Source organism: Aulonocara stuartgranti, assembly GCF_965226115.1.
Source record: "Aulonocara stuartgranti genome assembly, chromosome: 4".
Classification (NCBI taxonomy): Eukaryota; Metazoa; Chordata; class Actinopteri; order Cichliformes; family Cichlidae; genus Aulonocara; species Aulonocara stuartgranti.
This window is the reverse complement of record NC_138942.1, coordinates 39,404,429-39,423,883: the sequence shown is the minus strand read 5'-3', so window position 1 is coordinate 39,423,883 and position 19,455 is coordinate 39,404,429. Positions and strand designations below refer to the sequence as shown.

Here is a 19,455-nt window from a genome sequence, read left to right as displayed (position 1 = left end):
GACAGTTCACCGAGGTGAACAGAAAAAGTCCTGTTATCCAGGTAGGACTGGAACAACTTTAAAACAGTACCTTTCAAACCGACACAGTGTTCTAGGCGGGATAACAGTATGTTGTGATCAACAGTGTCAAAGGCTGCTGTCAGGTCTAAGGTTACTAGGACAGCAGCACAACCAGAGTCTACAGTTAAAAGCAAATCATTAAAAACTCTCAGTAAGGTGCTGTGACGAGCTCTAAAACCAGACTGAAACTTCTCATAGAGACTGTTGTTGTCTAAAAATGACTGGAGCTGCCTGAGGACAACTCGTTCCAGTACTTTGGACAGAAAGGGCAGATTGGAGATGGGCCTATAATTAGAGAGTATAGATGGATCCAGGTTAGGCTTTTTGAGGAGAGGTTGAACAACAGCATGCTTAAAAAGTGTTGGGAAACAACCAGAGCTGAGACAGGCATTGATCAGGACCAGAAGGACAGGTCCAACTGAGTCCAGGACCTGCTTCAGAAGACGAGAGGGGATAGCGTCAGTGGAACAGTTGGTAGACTTGACCTTGCAGACTGTTTCATGCAGTTGAGAAAGAGAGATTAGCTCAAACTGGTTAAAGGCAGATTGGCACGAGGGAGAAACGCAGGGATTGAAAAGTGGAGGTGGAATGACAGACTGCAGGGAGGAAATCTTATTAACAAAGAAATATAAAAAATCATTGCAGAGGGTGGAAGAAGGTGTGAGGCAGGTGGACGTATGAGGATCAACAATGGAGTTTAAAACACGAAACAGAGTCTGAGGTTTATGGACATTACTGCTGACCAGGTTAGATGTGTAGGAGGACTTAGCCTCTTTAGCAGCTTTCTGATAAGTTAAAAGAGAGTCTCTCAGGATATTGAAGGAGATTTGCAGCTTGTCCTTTTTCCACTTTCTCTCAGCACACCTGCAGGAGCGCCTGAGAGCACGAACAGAGTCTGTAATCCAGGGTTCAGATCACTAACAGTTTATTTTAGAAACACATCACTTATTTATGGATGATTCAATAAGGGTTTGAGCCTCTGATGCTATAGGAGGGAAACGGCCTGGAGTAATACTAGAACTATGGCACATCTGACATGCTGTGAAAACAGAAATTAACTGTGTCTGCCTCTGCATGAATTACATAATGTGATTAAACATTTGAGTCTTCTTAAGACATGAAGAAATGACCGTAACAGCATGTACAGTACCTGTTCCTCAGTGACTTCAGTTCATCCTCGCTTTTTCTCAGAGTTGAACTGTGGAGAAAAACATCTAGCATTAGATGTCTGTGTAGGTTCTCAGTCATCCAGGTCAAGGTATCAGATGAAACACCTTCTTCCAAGATGCTTAGACTACCATGAGGTCATGGTAGTCTAAGCATCTTGGAAGAAGGTGTTTCATCTGATAAGCTTCTTCAGCTCTAAAACCAGGTGGTGTGGCGGGACGCTCCATTAGAGAGCAACTTCACACAATCACTGAATTAACCCCCGAAATATGAACTAGGTTAAAACTCACCTCAGATATATAAAGGACAGAATCACTTGTAAATGATAGGTTGGCCTTTCTGTCAAACTGCTCTGTTGTTCCCATAAATGGGTTAAGTTAAAGGGTTGTCTCTTTTGGTTTTACCACAGTATTTCTGGGGTTTCAGATGGTCGCCCACCTCTCAATTTTTGTAACCTGGTGGGTTGAGCCACAGCCATTGAAGCTGGATTGAAGACACATAATGGAAAAAGAAAGGATATTGTAGCACCTTAATCACTACTGACACTTACTGACACTGTCACTCTATCAATGCTCTTCATCATTCCCTTTTACTGCTAAAGTATTTATACCTATATTTATACCTACATTTCTATATCCATACTCCATACCGGTACTCAGGTAGTTGCACTCTATTTGTTTTAGTACTTCTGATTAGTGCGCCCCAGGCTAGCTGTGGCTACAATGTAGCTTGCCATCGCCAGTGTGTGAATGTGTGTGTGAATGGGTGAATGACTGAATGTAGTGTGAAGCGCTTTAGGGTCTTTAGGGACTAGAAAAGCACTATACAAATGCAGGCGATTTAGTACTTGATACTTTTTTTTGGGGGGGGGGGGGGGGGGTTGTTAGTTTTTTAAAAAAAAAAAACAATTTATTTACTTTTTAAAATTCTCTTTCCTCATTATTCTGTTTCCTTTCGCTCTTGGACCATGTGTCTGTAATTTCATTACACCTCATGTAAAACATGTGATGCGAATGACAAATGAAGCTCCTTGAAATCTTGAGTGTAGAATCATGTTGGATTTTATCACCCTTGCAATGGTATTCCAGTACACAAGCTCAGAGGTATACAGATATACAGAAGGTGATGTTGAAACAGGAAAAAAAAGTAAAATTCTTAGGAGGCACTAAGTCCTTCCCATCTCACCTATGGTGGGTTGTTTAAAATGAGTGCTAAACAAACCTATGCACCAAGATAGAGGCAGGACGTTTGGTGTAAGTTACTCAGGTCAAACCTCTGTGGCTGCCATCTTGTCATCAAGCCCGCCTCTTTTTTTAGGATGCAAGCTGACAAGAGTAGGAGTTTGGTTGGTCAACCATTTGCAGAAATTATAAAGTAATTAGAGAATTATAAAAATGACCTTTAAATTGTGTATGTGTATATACAGTACAACATGTCTGCTTCGATTTTACAAGTAATTGATGATGTTGGGATTATTTATGAAAACTAATTGCCTTTGTTGTTGTTGTTTTTTCCTCTCTGGAAGGACTATCTCATAGGCCAGTTTGAATTGACAAGGTATGGTCTGAGAGTATATAAAGCTGGACTGCTGGATGTCAAAAAGAGATATACAAGTTGACATTTTGGACGCTGCTGTGTGTATAAAATGTTAGTAAATAAACCATGTTTGTTCTCTGTTCAGTCAAGTCAGACCTCTCTGTGTAAATAAATCTTATATAATGCATCTAACTCTGACATTTTCTTTATGGGCACCCTAGAATGTTAAATAACAATTTTGGTGGTAGAGACATCCATACAAAGATAGATAGCCAAGTAATGAAATCAACATCTATTCTAAAGTGTCTTTAATGTTTCTGTCATGAATCGCTGTGTGGCAGGCAGGGATTGGACCCAAACGCAAACTCACGGGGACAGAACTTGAACTCAAAAGCACAGCTTTATTGCTGGAAAATAGAACAAAAGCAATACAAAACTAAACTGGGAAAAGCTAATTATAACACATACCAGAAGACACGGGGAGAATCACACACAGCATGAGGGACGACGCGACACTGACTCAGAGAAACACAGGGTTTAAATACACTGGGAAGTAACGAGGGGAATGAGACACAGAAGGAGGGCACAGCTGGGAGAAATCAGGAGTGACGAGACAAGCAAAGCAGGACGCATTCACATAAGACACGGACCATCAAAGTAAAACAGGAAGTATAACACAGAGACGCGAACTTGACACAGTGGAGACAGCAACTAAGAAACACAGAGACATAAACCATAAGGCAGAGGTCTAAGAACCAAAATACACAGGGAAATACTCAGCTTGGAACACAAGAGACTAGACTAGAGGGAGTAACAAAAGACCAACCATGAGAACATAATGCACAATGCAGAGTGACAGAAGAGAAACGCAGGGATTGAAAAGTGGAGGTGTAATGACAGACTGCAGTGAGGATGTAAAGAGATTTTTAATGTTTGATCCTCTTTATTCAGTGTTTTTGTATTCAAGTGTTCATATATTTCAACACAGACGGAAACTTGTTTTTGCTGTGTGTGCATGTAAAGGAAATTATCACCCCTGTCAGCAGAGAGGAGTCATCAACTGAAACCAACTGCACAGGAAACAGACAGCTACAAGCTTCTCCGTTTCCACGAACTATACTTGCTTTAAGGAAGTATAACATACTGACCTGCTGACAACCCAGCAGCACCCTAAATAACAGGAAATGCTATGTAGTCTATTTCTCCCTTTAAATAAAGCTCTCTGCTGCACCTCGGTGTGAGTCATTTGTAGTCTCTCACCCGTGCACGTTAAAACTGCATTCTCTTGTCTCAGTGTCTTTTATTCTCTTATTTCGTGTTGAACAAATGTCAAACCCCCGACATTTAATTGGTCCTCCGAGCCGGAGAACTGACGATATATTTTTATATTGAACAGTTTTCCATTGACTGGAGACATCGGATCCTGACGTCGTGATACACCTGCACTGAAAAGTCTGTCGACAGCAAGGAAAATCCAGGAGCGTGAATTCGATCCCTGGTCAGCGTTCTATACAGGCCACGACAGTGGGATTCGATAAAACCAGATGACAACGCAGCGTCACGATAAGGTGAATATAATACACTGAACATAAAAGTCCGTAAAAATCGTTGTAGAGACCCTTTTTCTAAATAAAGTAATAAAAACTAAAGTGACGTCAGTCCGTCTGACAGTCACGTTCAGGAAAAGTTTTTATGTAACTTATTCATGTCATGTGTTGACAACAGAGGAATAAAAGAGTTTGTTAGTGAGTTCAACAAACTAGGAAGTTAAGGGGTCCTACATCATTTAATATACGCGACTATTGTTGGTGAAGTAAGTTATTTTTACGGTTCATTACGAAACCGAACTACTTCATGTGTATTTTCCTGCTGAATTCATGAACTGACTGAATTGAGGAACGGGTTGTGCTTCATCACGTAAAACTAATAACCGCTTTCAAGAATAGCTTGAAAGTAGAAGGCTGTTATTAGTAACCACCTCAAATTCTTCGTGTCAGTGACAATTCAGCAGTCTCTGTTGTAAACGTAAAAATGGGAAATTCTGAAACCAAATTAACTGCAGATCAACAATGGTTAGAGAAAAAATGTCCCGGCTCCGGTCGAATTAGCAAAAACAGATGGAGAAATAGGAAAAAATTTAATTGTCTCGCATGGGAGGGAAAATGTAATCCCTCCGCAGTAGCCGCACTAAAGGAAAAACTTCAAAGTGAATTAAATACCGAAACCAAAACAAAAACAAAAAGTAAACGTCTTACCAAATGGCAATATTTTAAAGCATGGATGGCAGAAAATGACAAACGCACGGCAACCCGCGAAATTAAGCAAAAGAATAAGCAAAAACAAAGCCCAACTCCTCCTCCTTATATGCCTACACCATGCCCCACAAGTGCACCCCCGGTGTGCGAAAAACCATCAACAAAAACTCCTGGTCCTTATGACTCAGCGAGACGAGCTTTAGCTCTAGTATCAAAGAATCACCATAGTGAGGTGAACAAGGAGGATGGCCTGACCCCCCCGCCTCCAGGGGGACAGTTCCCTCTGCTAGCAGTGCCCAATCCCCGATACGGAATGGCCACAGGGCCACCCGGAGCAGACAACGCTCCAGCCCCTGTAGACGACCGACAGCTACTTTACACATATCGACCTTGGTCTCATGAGGATAGGAAGAATGTTCTGAAAGATGTGCCCCCTCTAAATGAAGGCTTCCAGCCATGGCAAGATGCAGTAGAATTAATCCGCCAAAATTGGGGTTTAAATGGAAGCGAAATGTTACAGGTCCTCCAAGACCTTCTAGGGTTACGTTTTGCTAGAGTGAGAGGAACTTTTAACGGTTGTGATGCAGATGGAGTCCTGTTCCCCACAAATAGCCCTGACCTAAATAATGCCATGAACGAATTTTATGCCAGAGTCAGAACTATGTTAGCTCCCAGACCAGATTATGGAAAAATAGGCGAAGTGAAACAAAAGGAGGCAGAAACCGCATCTGACTTCTTAGATAGACTACGCCCAGTGTTTAGACAACATTCAGGACTAAATTATGAGGAAGGCCCAGACACGCCATACCAACAGCAATTAAAAAATGCTTTCCTTAATGGCCTCCTCCCCAAAGTCCGCGCCCATGTAGACAAGCACTGGGTTACACAGAGCACAGGCCCACTAGCCGATGCTCTCCAATATGCTGAACATGCAGTAAAAGTTCATAAACAAAAAGAGAAGGGTGGAGTCTTTACAGTAGACCCCGCAACAGGATTTGTCGCTTTCTCAGGCGGACAGAGCAGAAATCCTAGGTTTAGAGGACAGAGACAGAACACGGGTGGGGACAGGACAGGAAATCAAAGAAACAAGAAAGATTTCAAATGTTATAACTGTGGAGAAAGAGGGCACTTTGCCCGTGAGTGTAGACAGAGAAAAGCAGACGAAAGTGACAATGAGGGACATGAGAGAGGTAATAAATGACTAGAACGCCAAAAAGACGACACCACAGACACCACTGATGTCTTTAACATCGAGCAATTATTATTAGGATCAGAGCACAAACCAACTGTAACCATTCACATAAATGGTCAGGAAATGACTATGTTATGTGATACAGGAGCATGCAAAACTGTGCTCACTGAAAAACCTCCCAATATGGCATTCTCAGACCAAAAGATGATAGTCAAATCCGCCTCAGGGCATGTGACCACCCAACGACTAACTGACCCACTGTTTTTAGCACATAGAGATAGTGGCCGAAGTTGTAAGATTCAATGCATCTATGACCCATCATGCCCAGTCAACCTATTAGGAAGGGACGCTCTGGAGAGGTTGAAAATAGGCGTAGTACCAGGCCAAGAGGGCATGTTTGCCAAGCTGATGTTCAGTGACGCCTACTCCACTGACCTATTCCTGCAACAGGGATCAGGCGAGCCCCACTATTACTGGACTCTGGATTTGCCTTCTCTAGAACCTTTACAACACATAGCTGACCGATACCTGCCAGACACTTCAATTAGACAGCCATACACAGAATATCATAACACATTACGCTTCAAAAGGACTCCAGGCCCAGACCCACCATATGACCAACAAATACAAAGGCTGGGCCCACAAAAGTTGATTCTGCAACACCTTTACGTCACTACCAGTGGCAACGCTATATGCTCAGTGATCCAAACAGATAGAACCCTACAGCTTAACAGAATGCCACATCCACATGTCTCTGTGGCCCATAACGCCACTACTGACTGGAAAGATTTAGGCAATGTTTTATCCAGGGTAGAGACAGACAGATATGAGAAAACCGAGGAAACTCACAAAGGATGGCTGCAGGGACACAGAACAGGGTGCATGCGATACACTTTAGGGTGGCCTCTAACCACACAGCCAGCCTCACACATAATGGATACTGAAGCTCTACAGTGACACACTTTAAACGTGAGCTCACACCCCGAGCTCACAGATTCACTGTGGTCAGCAGGACCCACAGATGTAGGCCTGATTAAAGATGCAGACCTAGTAAAGGTGAAGACAGTCACTAAACACAGGCCACTAAAAGCTCAATACCCACTGAGTGTGGAAGCAAAGACAGGTATTAAGCCCGTAATAGAGGATATGGAGAAAGCCGGCATTCTTATAAAAACTACAACAACGACCTGTAATACACCAATTTTTCCAGTTAAAAAGGCCAATACAGGTAAATATAGTCTGGTCCATGATTTAAGAGCCATAAACGAGATAACAGAACAGGTGCCTCCTGTGGTAGCAAACCCACACACCATTTTAAATCAAGTGACACCCAAAGAACAGTGGTTTTCAGTAATAGATCTCTCAAATGCATTTTTCTCAGTCCCCCTACACCCCGACTCACAGAATCTTTTTGGTTTTACCTTTGACAACCAGAAATACACATACACTCGACTCCCACAAGGGTTTCAGAACAGTCCTACACTGTATGCTGAGGCCCTTAGAAAGTCTATGTCACTATGTACATTGCCAGCCTCAGGACAATATCTCCTGTATGTAGATGATATTCTAATAACTGGCCACACACAGGACGATTGCAAGAAAAACACCCTAGCTGTGCTAGCACATCTCGCAGAACAAGGTCACAAGGTCTCACAGCATAAGTTACAGCTGTGGAGCAAAGAAGTCACCTATCTGGGACATAAACTCACAGGAAAAGGCAGAACTCTCCTAGATAGCAGAAAACTCGCCGTGCAGAAAGCCCCTAAACCACTCACCAAACAACAAATGATGAGTTATTTAGGCCTCTGCAATTTCTGTCGCACATGGATTCCAGAATATGCCCTTCTGGCGCAACCTCTACAAAATCTAATCTATGGAAAACAACTCGCTCTAAAAGACAAAATAGAGTGGACCTCAGAGGCAGAGGAAGCATTTAACAAGCTAAAAGCTGCTCTGCAAACATGCACTGTGTTAGCCCTACCAGACTATGATAAAGCTTTTTATTTACACGTAGACGGAGGAACAGGGTACATGAAAGCAGTTTTGACCCAAGCGTTCGGGGAAAAACAACGCCCACTCGCTTTCTACTCATGCAAGCTAGATTCAGTGGCATCTGGTCTGCCGACATGCGTCCAGGCCTGTGCCGCTGCAGCTGAAGCAGTAAAGAAGTCAGCAGACATAGTGTTAGGATCGTGGCTCAAGAGTTGGGAGTTCGCCTTGTAATCGGAAGGTTGCCGGTTCGAGCCCCGGCTTGGACAGTCTCGGTCGTTGTGTCCTTGGGCAAGACACTTCACCCGTTGCCTACTGGTGGTGGTCAGAGGGCCCGGTGGCGCCAGTGTCCGGCAGCCTCGCCTCTGTCAGTGCGCCCCAGGGTGGCTGTGGCTACAATGTAGCTTACCATCATCAGTGTGTGAATGTGTGTGTGAATGGGTGGATGACTGGATATGTAAAGCGCTTTGGGGTCCTTAGGGACTAGTAAGGCGCTATATAAATACAGGCCATTTACCATTTACCATTTACACACTGATAGTCAAAGTACCACACGCAGTGACCTCTATACTGCTACAAGCTAACTTGTCATACCTCACACATGCACGCCAACTGTCATATGTAGGCATTTTGCTCTCACAATCACACATCACACTCGAGAAGTGCGGTCAGCTAAACCCCAGCACTCTCTTACCCACACCGGAAGATGGAGAGCAACACAGCTGCATGAAAGCACTAGATGAGGAAACGAAACCGCGGCCTGACATACACAGCACACCACAGCCAAGCTACTCTGATATTTTTGTAGACGGCTCGGCCTCTAAAAATAACCTAGGCTGCAACTGTGTTGGTTACGCAATAACGACAACAGATAGTGTCATCGAAGCGAAACAACTCTCCCCCTCACACTCAGCACAGAGCGCAGAGCTGACAGCTGTCATTCGCGCATGCATACTACATGAAGGACAGAGCATTAACATACACACAGATAGCCAATATGTTTTTGCAGCAGTACATCATTTTGCCAAAATATGGCAAAACAGAGGCATGATTACCTCAAGTGGCAATCCAGTACAACACGCATCACTATTAAAAGAGCTTTTAGAAGTAATAACCCTACCAAAGGATCTCGCACTGTGTAAATGCGCAGCACATCAAAGAGACAACTCAAAGGTCTCAAAAGGCAACAATTTCGCCGACCAGGCAGCAAAAGCAGCAGCTCAACAGCAAAATGAAGCACTTTTAACTACAGAGCATATGCATCAAATACCATTAACTATCCTCAAAGACGCACAAAAAACCGCACCACTGGCAGAACAAAAAACATGGTTAAAAAATGGAGCAACCTTACAGTATGAACTCATGACATGTGAAGGAAAACCAATTTTACCAAAATGTTTACACAAAACGGCAGCTTTAGTGATACATGGCTTAACGCATTTATCAGCAGGTGGGATGATTACTATATTGAATAAACAATTCTACACAAAAAATTTTGAAAATTCAGCAAAAGAATTTGTAAGAACCTGTGTAGTCTGCCAAAAGCACAACTCACAAGGGAATTTGAGACCAAAAAGAGGACATTTTCCTACACCACCACACCCTTTCCACACAATTCACATGGATTTCATAGAACTAAGTGAATGCCAGTCCTCAAAATACGCTCTAGTAATCATAGACGTATTTTCCAAATGGCCAGAAATCTATCCAGTAAAAAAGGCAGATGCAATATCAGTCGCAAAGTGTCTATGTAATCACTATTTTCCTACCTATGGGATCCCAACACTGATACGGTCAGACAATGGGACTCGTTTTGTAAATGACATCATCAGCAAAGCATCTGAGGCACTAGGTTTCAGTATAAAGCATCACTGTTCCTATCACCCTCAGAGCGCTGGTCTAGTGGAAAGAACGAACGGCACAATAAAACAAAGACTAAGAAAATGCATGGCAGAGACGGGCCGACCATGGCCCGAGTGCCTAGGACTAGTTAAAATGTGGATGAGAATAACACAGGGCTCAAACCAGCTCACACCATTTGAAATAGTACATGGCAGAGCTTTTCCACTCCCCATAACTAGTGAACCTATCAACAAATTCATTGCAGAAACCACCATGGCTGAGTGGATGACAAAACTGTTAGAGAACAAAGAGATAGTAAAGAACAACCAACTGCCGAATGATCTCTCTCCAGTCTTTTGCAGGTTGAAACCCGGTGATTGGATCCTAATCAAGGTCCTCCAAAGGAAAAATTGGAATTCTCCGAGGTGGGAAGGCCCTTAACAAGTGCTCCTTACAACCCCAACGGCCTGTAAGATTGCAGAAAGACCATCGTGGATTCATCAAAGCCACTGTAAAAAGGTGTTTGAACCACAATAAGACGCCAGCCCCCCGAGGCACTTGGTACTCTGGGTATGGAGGTGAGGGCGATTGGGTATAACCCGCCCTCATCCTTCTCGCATTCAGTCTACGTACCAAGAGTTTTCGGTGAGCCAGGTCATCCTGAAGAACAAACACCCACTGAGATAACTAGCCCCCCACCAGGAGAAGAAAAGATCCATAAACACACCGAACAAACCAAGCACCATGGGAGACATAGAGATCCCAGACCCATACCTGACTGTAAGTGATTCGCATTACACTATCAGCAGCCCACGAAGGAGACAACGCCCCAAAGACAATGCTGCCCATAGCACCTTCCCATGTAAAATACTGTGTTTAACCTTTCTGTTTTTTATGTCTTTCAGTTTTATCTTAATCTGCCTGAATAAAGTTTGTGCCAAAGACCCACACTCAGGATACTGCCCCGACTTCCTGGGGGGTCTCCCTGCACTGCATTGTCCAGATAGTTACGCTAAAAATGCCACAACCATGACCCGCTCCACACGCTCAGAAAACACGATTACACCGCCACAACACAACACCTGGTATGATAACCTAAATGCATACGCTGGTGACGCAGGTCAGTCCAACTGCATAGTCTGCTCTCAAGCATTTCCCAGGCTGTACGTAGTGCAACGTGCTGTCCCTGAAGGAAATCTAACTGATGGTACAGGCACTATGCCCTTCTTACCATATTGGTCATACACTGACCTAGGTAGCTCCATGCAACTGACCAGCATAAGCCCGCTCGACTGCATGTTAATGCGATACCATACACCGCTCAATAAATCTGCTAGTGCCGCCTATGACGCATTTAGAAGACGTAAAAACGAAACCATACACCACTGCATCCCACCACCAAAACCACCCAAAACCTTTAACCTACCCATGCAAGCAGTGACTCCCGCCCCAAATTTGACATTCACATGTCTCTGGCGACTCAGGATACCAGAAGGAAAATCCCTGAAGTATCCAAAATCAACTAAACACTTCTCAAATGATACTCATCGCTGCACCACAGTCTGGCCTGTGATAGGCCTCGGTGATGAGTATAGAGCCTGGCGCAGCTGCAACGTCAAAGCTAATCCAGCATGTGCCCTGATAGGCCCGCTAGAAAGCTCAAGCAACAGCCTACTGCGTTTTCCAAACAACACACGAAAAGATTCGTTTTGGGGACGGAGGTGGAAAGCACTGTTTGTTCCACTCATGACCCGCCCGGTCCCTGGCATGCTCTGGTGGTGCAACAACACTCTATTGCAGAGTCTGCCACTAAACTGGACTGGTGTCTGTGGAATGGTAGCACTAGCTCAAGAGGTACATATAGCAGCATCAACAGCTCACAACACACAGACACACACCAGGCGACGCCGTGACGTAAGCAAAGACGTCCCCACCCCGTGGATAGACTCCATAGGAGTTCCCCGGGGCATCCCAAGCGAGTATAAGGCCCAAGGGGAAGTAGCTGCAGGCTTTGCATCTCTCATACCAATCGTTCAGGTCAACAAAAACGTCGCCTGGATAAACTATGTCTATTATAATCAAAAACGGCAAGTAAACGCAACTAACAAGGCATTAAAAGCTTTAGGTGAACAATTGTCAGCCACCTCCCTAATGACTGTTCAAAATAGAATGGCTTTAGACATGCTGTTAGCCGAAAAAGGAGGCGTCTGTAAAATGTTTGGTACCATGTGTTGCACATTCATCCCTAACAATACTGCTGCAGACGGATCCTTCGCAAAAGCCATGGCAGAATTAGAAAGCTTGCAAATAGAATTAAAGGACAATGCAGGGCACTGGACCCAACTGGATGATTGGTTTGCAGACAAGTTTGGAGGTTGGGCACAAACAATAAAAACAATTGGAATAATCTTATGTAGCATTATAATCATATTAGGAATAATCATATGCTGTATTATTCCGTGTGTCCGTTCTATAGCTATCAAAGTAGCCTCAAATACCGCAACTGGAATCTACCTGAACATGTATCAACCTTTAGCGAATGATGATGTTGAGGAAGTTGTTGTATAAGTTTTCTCACTGAATGAGACGATAGTTAAAAATGCAAGCTGCAAGTGACTATACGTTGATGTTTGTGTGAAAATATAAACAACAGGAGGGAAATGTAAAGAGATTTTTAATGTTTGATCCTCTTTATTCAGTCTTTTTGTATTCAAGTGTTCATATATTTCAACACAGATGGAAACTTGTTTTTGCTGTGTGTGCATGTAAAGGAAATTATCACCCCTGTCAGCAGAGAGGAGTCATCAACTGAAACCAACTGCACAGGAAACAGACAGCTACAAGCTTCTCCGTTTCCACGAACTATACTTGCTTTAAGGAAGTATAACATACTGACCTGCTGACAACCCAGCAGCACCCTAAATAACAGGAAATGCTATGTAGTCTATTTCTCCCTTTAAATAAAGCTCTCTGCTGCACCTCGGTGTGAGTCATTTGTAGTCTCTCACCCGTGCACGTTAAAACTGCATTCTCTTGTCTCAGTGTCTTTTATTCTCTTATTTCGTGTTGAACAAATGTCAAACCCCTGACAGAGGAAATCTTATTAACAAAGAAATATAAAAAATCATTGCAGAGGGTGGAAGAAGGTGTGAGGCAGGTGGACGTATGAGGATCAACAATGGAGTTTAAAACACGAAACAGAGTCTGAGGTTTATGGACATTACTGCTGACCAGGTTAGATGTGTAGGAGGACTTAGCCTCTTTAGCAGCTTTCTGATAAGTTAAAAGAGAGTCTCTCAGGATATTGAAGGAGATTTGCAGCTTGTCCTTTTTCCACTTTCTCTCAGCACACCTGCAGGAGCGCCTGAGAGCACGAACAGAGTCTGTAATCCAGGGTTCAGATCACTAACAGTTTATTTTAGAAACACATCACTTATTTATGGATGATTCAATAAGGGTTTGAGCCTCTGATGCTATAGGAGGGAAACGGCCTGGAGTAATACTAGAACTATGGCACATCTGACATGCTGTGAAAACAGAAATTAACTGTGTCTGCCTCTGCATGAATTACATAATGTGATTAAACATTTGAGTCTTCTTAAGACATGAAGAAATGACCGTAACAGCATGTACAGTACCTGTTCCTCAGTGACTTCAGTTCATCCTCGCTTTTTCTCAGAGTTGAACTGTGGAGAAAAACATCTAGCATTAGATGTCTGTGTAGGTTCTCAGTCATCCAGGTCAAGGTATCAGATGAAACACCTTCTTCCAAGATGCTTAGACTACCATGAGGTCATGGTAGTCTAAGCATCTTGGAAGAAGGTGTTTCATCTGATAAGCTTCTTCAGCTCTAAAACCAGGTGGTGTGGCGGGACGCTCCATTAGAGAGCAACTTCACACAATCACTGAATTAACCCCCGAAATATGAACTAGGTTAAAACTCACCTCAGATATATAAAGGACAGAATCACTTGTAAATGATAGGTTGGCCTTTCTGTCAAACTGCTCTGTTGTTCCCATAAATGGGTTAAGTTAAAGGGTTGTCTCTTTTGGTTTTACCACAGTATTTCTGGGGTTTCAGATGGTCGCCCACCTCTCAATTTTTGTAACCTGGTGGGTTGAGCCACAGCCATTGAAGCTGGATTGAAGACACATAATGGAAAAAGAAAGGATATTGTAGCACCTTAAACACTACTGACACTTACTGACACTGTCACTTTATCAATGCTCTTCATCATTCCCTTTTACTGCTAAAGTATTTATACCTATATTTATACACAGCAAATTCAAAAGTGTTAAATGTTTTGGTGTTAATAGTCTTCTTGCAAAAGTAGAGTTAATTTTACTCTAAGCAGAGTCACATTCTTTTAATGTAACTCTGAGGTGTAAAATGATAGTAGTTAAAATCGAGTGTTAAAAATGAGTGTTTCTCTGTCAAATCTGGAGGTGTTACAATGGAAACATTAACTCTTGACCTCTTAACTCTGAACTCCTACAGGGGCTATGACACCAATAGAGTAAATTCACAGACTCCGCCCCCAGCACGGCTCCAATCGAAGCTGAAGTGAAGCCGTTTCAGAATCAGAATCAGAATCAGAAAGGGTTTTATTGCCAAATGTTGAGCAGGTTTACAACATCAGGAAATTGCTGCGGTGCTTCAGTGCAAACATAGTGTCATAAGTTGCGCTTAAATAGACATGAAGAAATAAAAGTAAGAATAAGAATTAAAAGTGCTACGTAGAAAGATATATGCATGAGATATACATGAGATATATACATGAGAATAAGAATTAAGAGTGCTACGTAGAAAGATATATACATGAGTGCAGGTGGTGATCAGTGCCAAACATGGAATGATGCAGTGACACAGCGTAGGGTCATGTGTTAGTGGTGGGAACAGTCATACGGTTATTGTTCATGTGTCCAACAGCAGAGGGGAAGAAACTGTTCTTATGGCGAGAGGTTCTGGTGCGAATGGACCGGAGCCTCCTGCCTGAGGGGAGCAGGTCAAACAGACTGTGTCCAGGGTGAGAAGGGTCAGCTGAGATCCGAGCTGCACGCCGCAATGTCCTGGAGGTGTACAGGTCCTGCAGAGATGGGAGTCTGCAGCCAATCACCTTCTCAGCAGAGCGCACAACACGCTGCAGTCTCTGTTTGTCCCTGATAGTGGCTCCAGCGTACCACACAGTGATGGAGGAGGTGAGGATGTACTCGATGATTGCAGTGTAGAACTGCATCATCGTCCGTGTTGGCAGGCTGAATTTCTTCAGCTGCCTCAGGAAGTACATCCTCTGCTGGGCTTTCTTGATGACGGAGGTGATGGTGGGCTCCCACTTCAGGTCCTGGGTGATGGTGGTACCCAGGAAGCGGAATGAGTCCACAGAGGTGATGGGGGTGTCAGTCAGGATGATGGGGGGGGGTGGGGCTGTGTGCTTCCTGAAGTCCACAATAATCTCCACTGTCTTCTGGGCATTCAGCACCAGGTTGTTGTGGCTGCACCAGGACACCAGACGTTCAACCTCCCTCCTGTAGGCAGACTCATCCCCGTCCGAGATGAGCCCAATAACGGTGGTGTCATCTGCAAACTTGATTAGCTTGACAGACTGGTGGGTGGAGGTGCAGCAGTTGGTGTACAGGGAGAAGAGCAGAGGAGAAAGAACACAGCCCTGAGGTGAGCCGGTGCTGATGGTCCGGGAGTCCGAGACATTCTTTCCCAGCCTCACATGCTGCTTCCTGTCCGTCAGGAAGTCAGTGATCCACCGGCAGAACATTCAGAACATTTTGCTCTACATATTTGAGTTGTTTGCCATGCTTGGTAAGTCATTCTTTCAAAGATTGTTTCAATTATTATCATGAGCTTTTACTTCTGTGGCTCTTTGGAGTTGAGACGAAGCTGTGTGAAAGGCATTAGCCATGTTGCTCGGTGATAGCATAACATTCTGTTTTAGCTAGCTGAAAGGTATTGTTTGCGGGCAAATACCACAGCCTTGAAAAAAGCTTGCATGTGAATTTTCAGTCAAACTTTTGGTCAAATACACCTAAAACAATGTCTAGAATGTGAAATGTTGGTATAATGGTGCTACTTGAAGCCTGAAAACAATCTCGTATAAAAAAAACAAAAAACCGAGCAAACAGCAGTAGCAGACGTCCTGACTGGGTTCTACGTTAGCATTTAGATCCCTCCAGAGTTTTGTGCACACGGTTTAGGTAAAAATTAAAAAGGTTGAGGTTTTACATTTAGTTCAGTATTACCTGTTGGCTGTGTCTTTGTCTTTTGGGAAAATACTTTACACAAGTAATGGCTCAAAGAGGATTCCTTTTTTTTACTGTGCTGCAATTGTTTACTGGATTATTTGTGCCATTAATTAGTGTCAACTAATTTTTATTCAATCTCCACACAGGATATGCTTGTGAAGATGGAATATGGGGGAGAGCAGAAGTGCGTTGAAGTTCCACAAAGGGATGAATGAAGGACATGCATATTGTATTGAAGAAATAAGTGATGAGAATGCTGTTATTTGCATTTACCAGCTCACCTATGTCAGACCTTTTGATAAACAAAATTCTAATGAAAGTGAGAACATGTATACTGTTACATCTTTCAGAAAATGTTTTGAAATTGTGGTGCACAGTTCAGAATAAATGTTTTTCAAAAACCATTGCATCTTTTTAGTAAATGTTTATTTCCAAAAGAAATTTCTAGAAGTTCAGAACAGTAAAATTCCCGCTTTTTAGAATGAATTAGAAGATAACTCTTACGTAGTTAAACTAAAATACTCTTTGAGAGTTAATATATAAACTCTTAACACCAAGTGTTAAATTATCAACTCCAGACAGATTTGGTGTTTAACACTAAATCAGAGTTAACGTACCAACTCTCCAAAAAGAGTTAAATTAACACTCTCTGGTGTGGACCCATATAGACACTTTAATAGTGTTGAAATCAAATCCGACAGTGTTAATTTGGACATGCTGGATTTGCTGTGTACCTACATTTCTATATCCATACTCCATACCGGTACTCAGGTAGTTGCACTCTATTTGTTTTAGTACTTCTGATTAGTGTGCCCCAGGGCAGCTGTGGCTACAATGTAGCTTGCCATCGCCAGTGTGTGAATGTGTGTGTGAATGGGTGAATGACTGAATGTAGTGTGAAGCGCTTTGGGGTCCTTAGGGACTAGAAAAGCACTATCCAAATGCAGGCGATTTAGTACTTGATACTTTACTTTTGGGGGGGGGGTGTTGTTTTGTTTAAAAAAAACTATTTATTTATTTACTTTTTAAAATTCTCTTTCTTCATTATTCTGTTTCCTTTCGCTCTTGGACCATGTGTCTGTAATTTCATTACACCTCATGTAGAACATGTGATGTGAATGAACAATGAAGCTCCTTGAAATCTTGAGTGTAGAATCGTGTTGGATTTTATCACCCTTGCAATGGTGTGCCAGTGAACAAGCTCAGAGGTATACAGATATACAGAAGGTGATGTTGAAGTAATTAGAGAATTATAAAAATGACCTTTAAATTTTGTATGTGTATATACAGTACAACATGTCTGCTTCGATTTTACAAGTAATTGATGATGTTGGGATTATTTATGAAAACTAATTGCCTTTGTTGTTGTTGTTTTTTCCTCTCTGGAAGGACTATCTCATAGGCCAGTTTGAATTGACAAGGTATGGTCTGAGAGTATATAAAGCTGGACTGCTGGATGTCAAAAAGAGATATATAAGTTGACATTTTGGACGCTGCTGTGTGTATAAAATGTTAGTAAATAAACTATGTTTGTTCTCTGTTCAGTCAAGTCAGAATAATGTCTCCTGTTCTTCACACCACACCTCTCTGTGTAAATAAATCTTATACAATGCATCTAACTCTGACATTTTCTTTATGGGCACCCTAGAATGTTAAATAACAATTTTGGTGGTAGAGACATCCATACAAAGATAGATAGCCAAGTAATGAAATCAACATCTATTCTAAAGTGTCTTTAATGTTTCACTAGCTTTGCTTAGCTTGTAGCCAACTTGCTAGCAGCATGCCCTGTTCACCTGTCCCTCCTACACTTTCCTCCTCATTGTGTCAGATGTTTATTTAGTCCTCGGCCTCCTTTAACAGTAATTTTACTTGTAATAAATGCATCCTATTTGCAGCTCTGGAGGCCAGAATTACCGAATTGGAGACTCGGATAGGCAGTCTTGATACACCCGTAGCTAGACAGGCCACTGTACTCGGTGCAGCCAAAGGTAGCGTAGTCCCCGCTAGCAGTCCCCTGGCAAGTGCCAAGCAGCTGAGGAAAGAGGGCAGCTAGGTGATGGTGAGGAGGAAGCATAGTCTCAAACAGAAGCCCCAAGTGCATCACCAACCTGTTTATGTGTCTAACAATTTTTCCGCACTTGGCGACATACCCTCCGGGGGTCAAACTCCGGTAATTGGCAATTCAAGTCAAGTCAAGTCAAGTCAAATCAAGAAAGCCTTTATTTGTCACATGCAAGTTGCCCTGCAGGAAAATGGCCACACACAGCCATCCTGCCCTGCAGCTATTCAATCCAGCGCTGGGACCCGCCGTTCGACTCGGCCTTGGAGATAAGCATACAAGGGTGTTTGGAACGAAGAGTCTAAACACAGTTTTTTTTATCTGGGGAGAAATTGTTTGTTATCTTCAGCTCCAGCCTTAAGACTGCAGTTGGCACCAATATTGTGGCCTCATGAAACAATGGTAGTGTTCTTGCTTTAGTGTGCTTTAGTAACCACGGCATGTCAATTTTACACTCCATCTAACGTCCAACACTGGTTCCTCACCATTCCCGTTGAAGAGCTGTGAGCCTCTCCACACTGTTTTCCAGCTACACCAAGATGTCGTGCTGTGTCTAATGAGCCCAATCTGAGAAGCCACAGCTTGTTCTATCAATCAAATCAACATTGCGGGCAGCCTTGTGGGGATTTGAGCAGCTGTTTCAGCTTTCTTTATTCTTCGCTAAGCCAGGGCCAAGCCAGCGCCGATCAGCAAGAACCTTGTTATCATGGTTCCAAAAAGGTAGATGTCTTCAATGTCCTCGATCGACAGTCCCACCAAGCACACCACGCTCCAGTCCTTCCACCCGTCCATTGTGTATCCGGCCCTCCAGGACACATGGGCTCTCGCAAACCCAGGCTTCTCGTTGAGGAGAGGGTAAATGGCCTGTATTTGTATATCACTTTACACATTTAGTCATCCACCCATTCACACACACATTCACACACTGGAGATGGCAAGCTACAGGTGTAGGATAGGGTGTCATTTGTATTCAGTGACCAGTTGACCAAATCCATAATTCCTCTTTTTGGTTTTAGAGTACAGACTGTGAGACTCCTCCAGGGTAGAGGGAGAAAAGTAGACAAGACTAGACAGAGACATGAGGAAGCCAAGCAGGA

At 43.1% G+C, this 19,455-nt stretch overlaps 1 protein-coding gene and 1 long non-coding RNA gene across 8 annotated transcripts in view; one reads left to right on the top strand and one right to left on the bottom strand.

The window, feature by feature from the left end:
• LOC309704975 (uncharacterized protein) overlaps nt 1-19,455 on the bottom strand; it is a 136,599-nt gene that overhangs the window by 17,052 nt on the left and 100,092 nt on the right. For 6 of the 7 annotated variants that reach the window (XM_082530536.1, XM_082530538.1, XM_082530537.1 and 3 more), the window contains 2 exons: nt 13,680-13,727; nt 1,211-1,258 (listed from right to left, as the gene is read on the bottom strand). In XM_082530536.1, the coding sequence (XP_082386662.1) occupies nt 1,211-1,258; nt 13,680-13,727 (96 nt within the window). The remainder of the gene's footprint in view (nt 1-1,210; nt 1,259-13,679; nt 13,728-19,455) is intronic. The other variant, XM_082530541.1, reaches the window with a different exon arrangement.
• LOC309705700 lies at nt 15,812-16,700 on the top strand. Its single transcript, XR_014276591.1, has 2 exons — nt 15,812-15,856; nt 16,443-16,700. It is a non-coding gene; the product is annotated as an uncharacterized lncRNA (long non-coding RNA).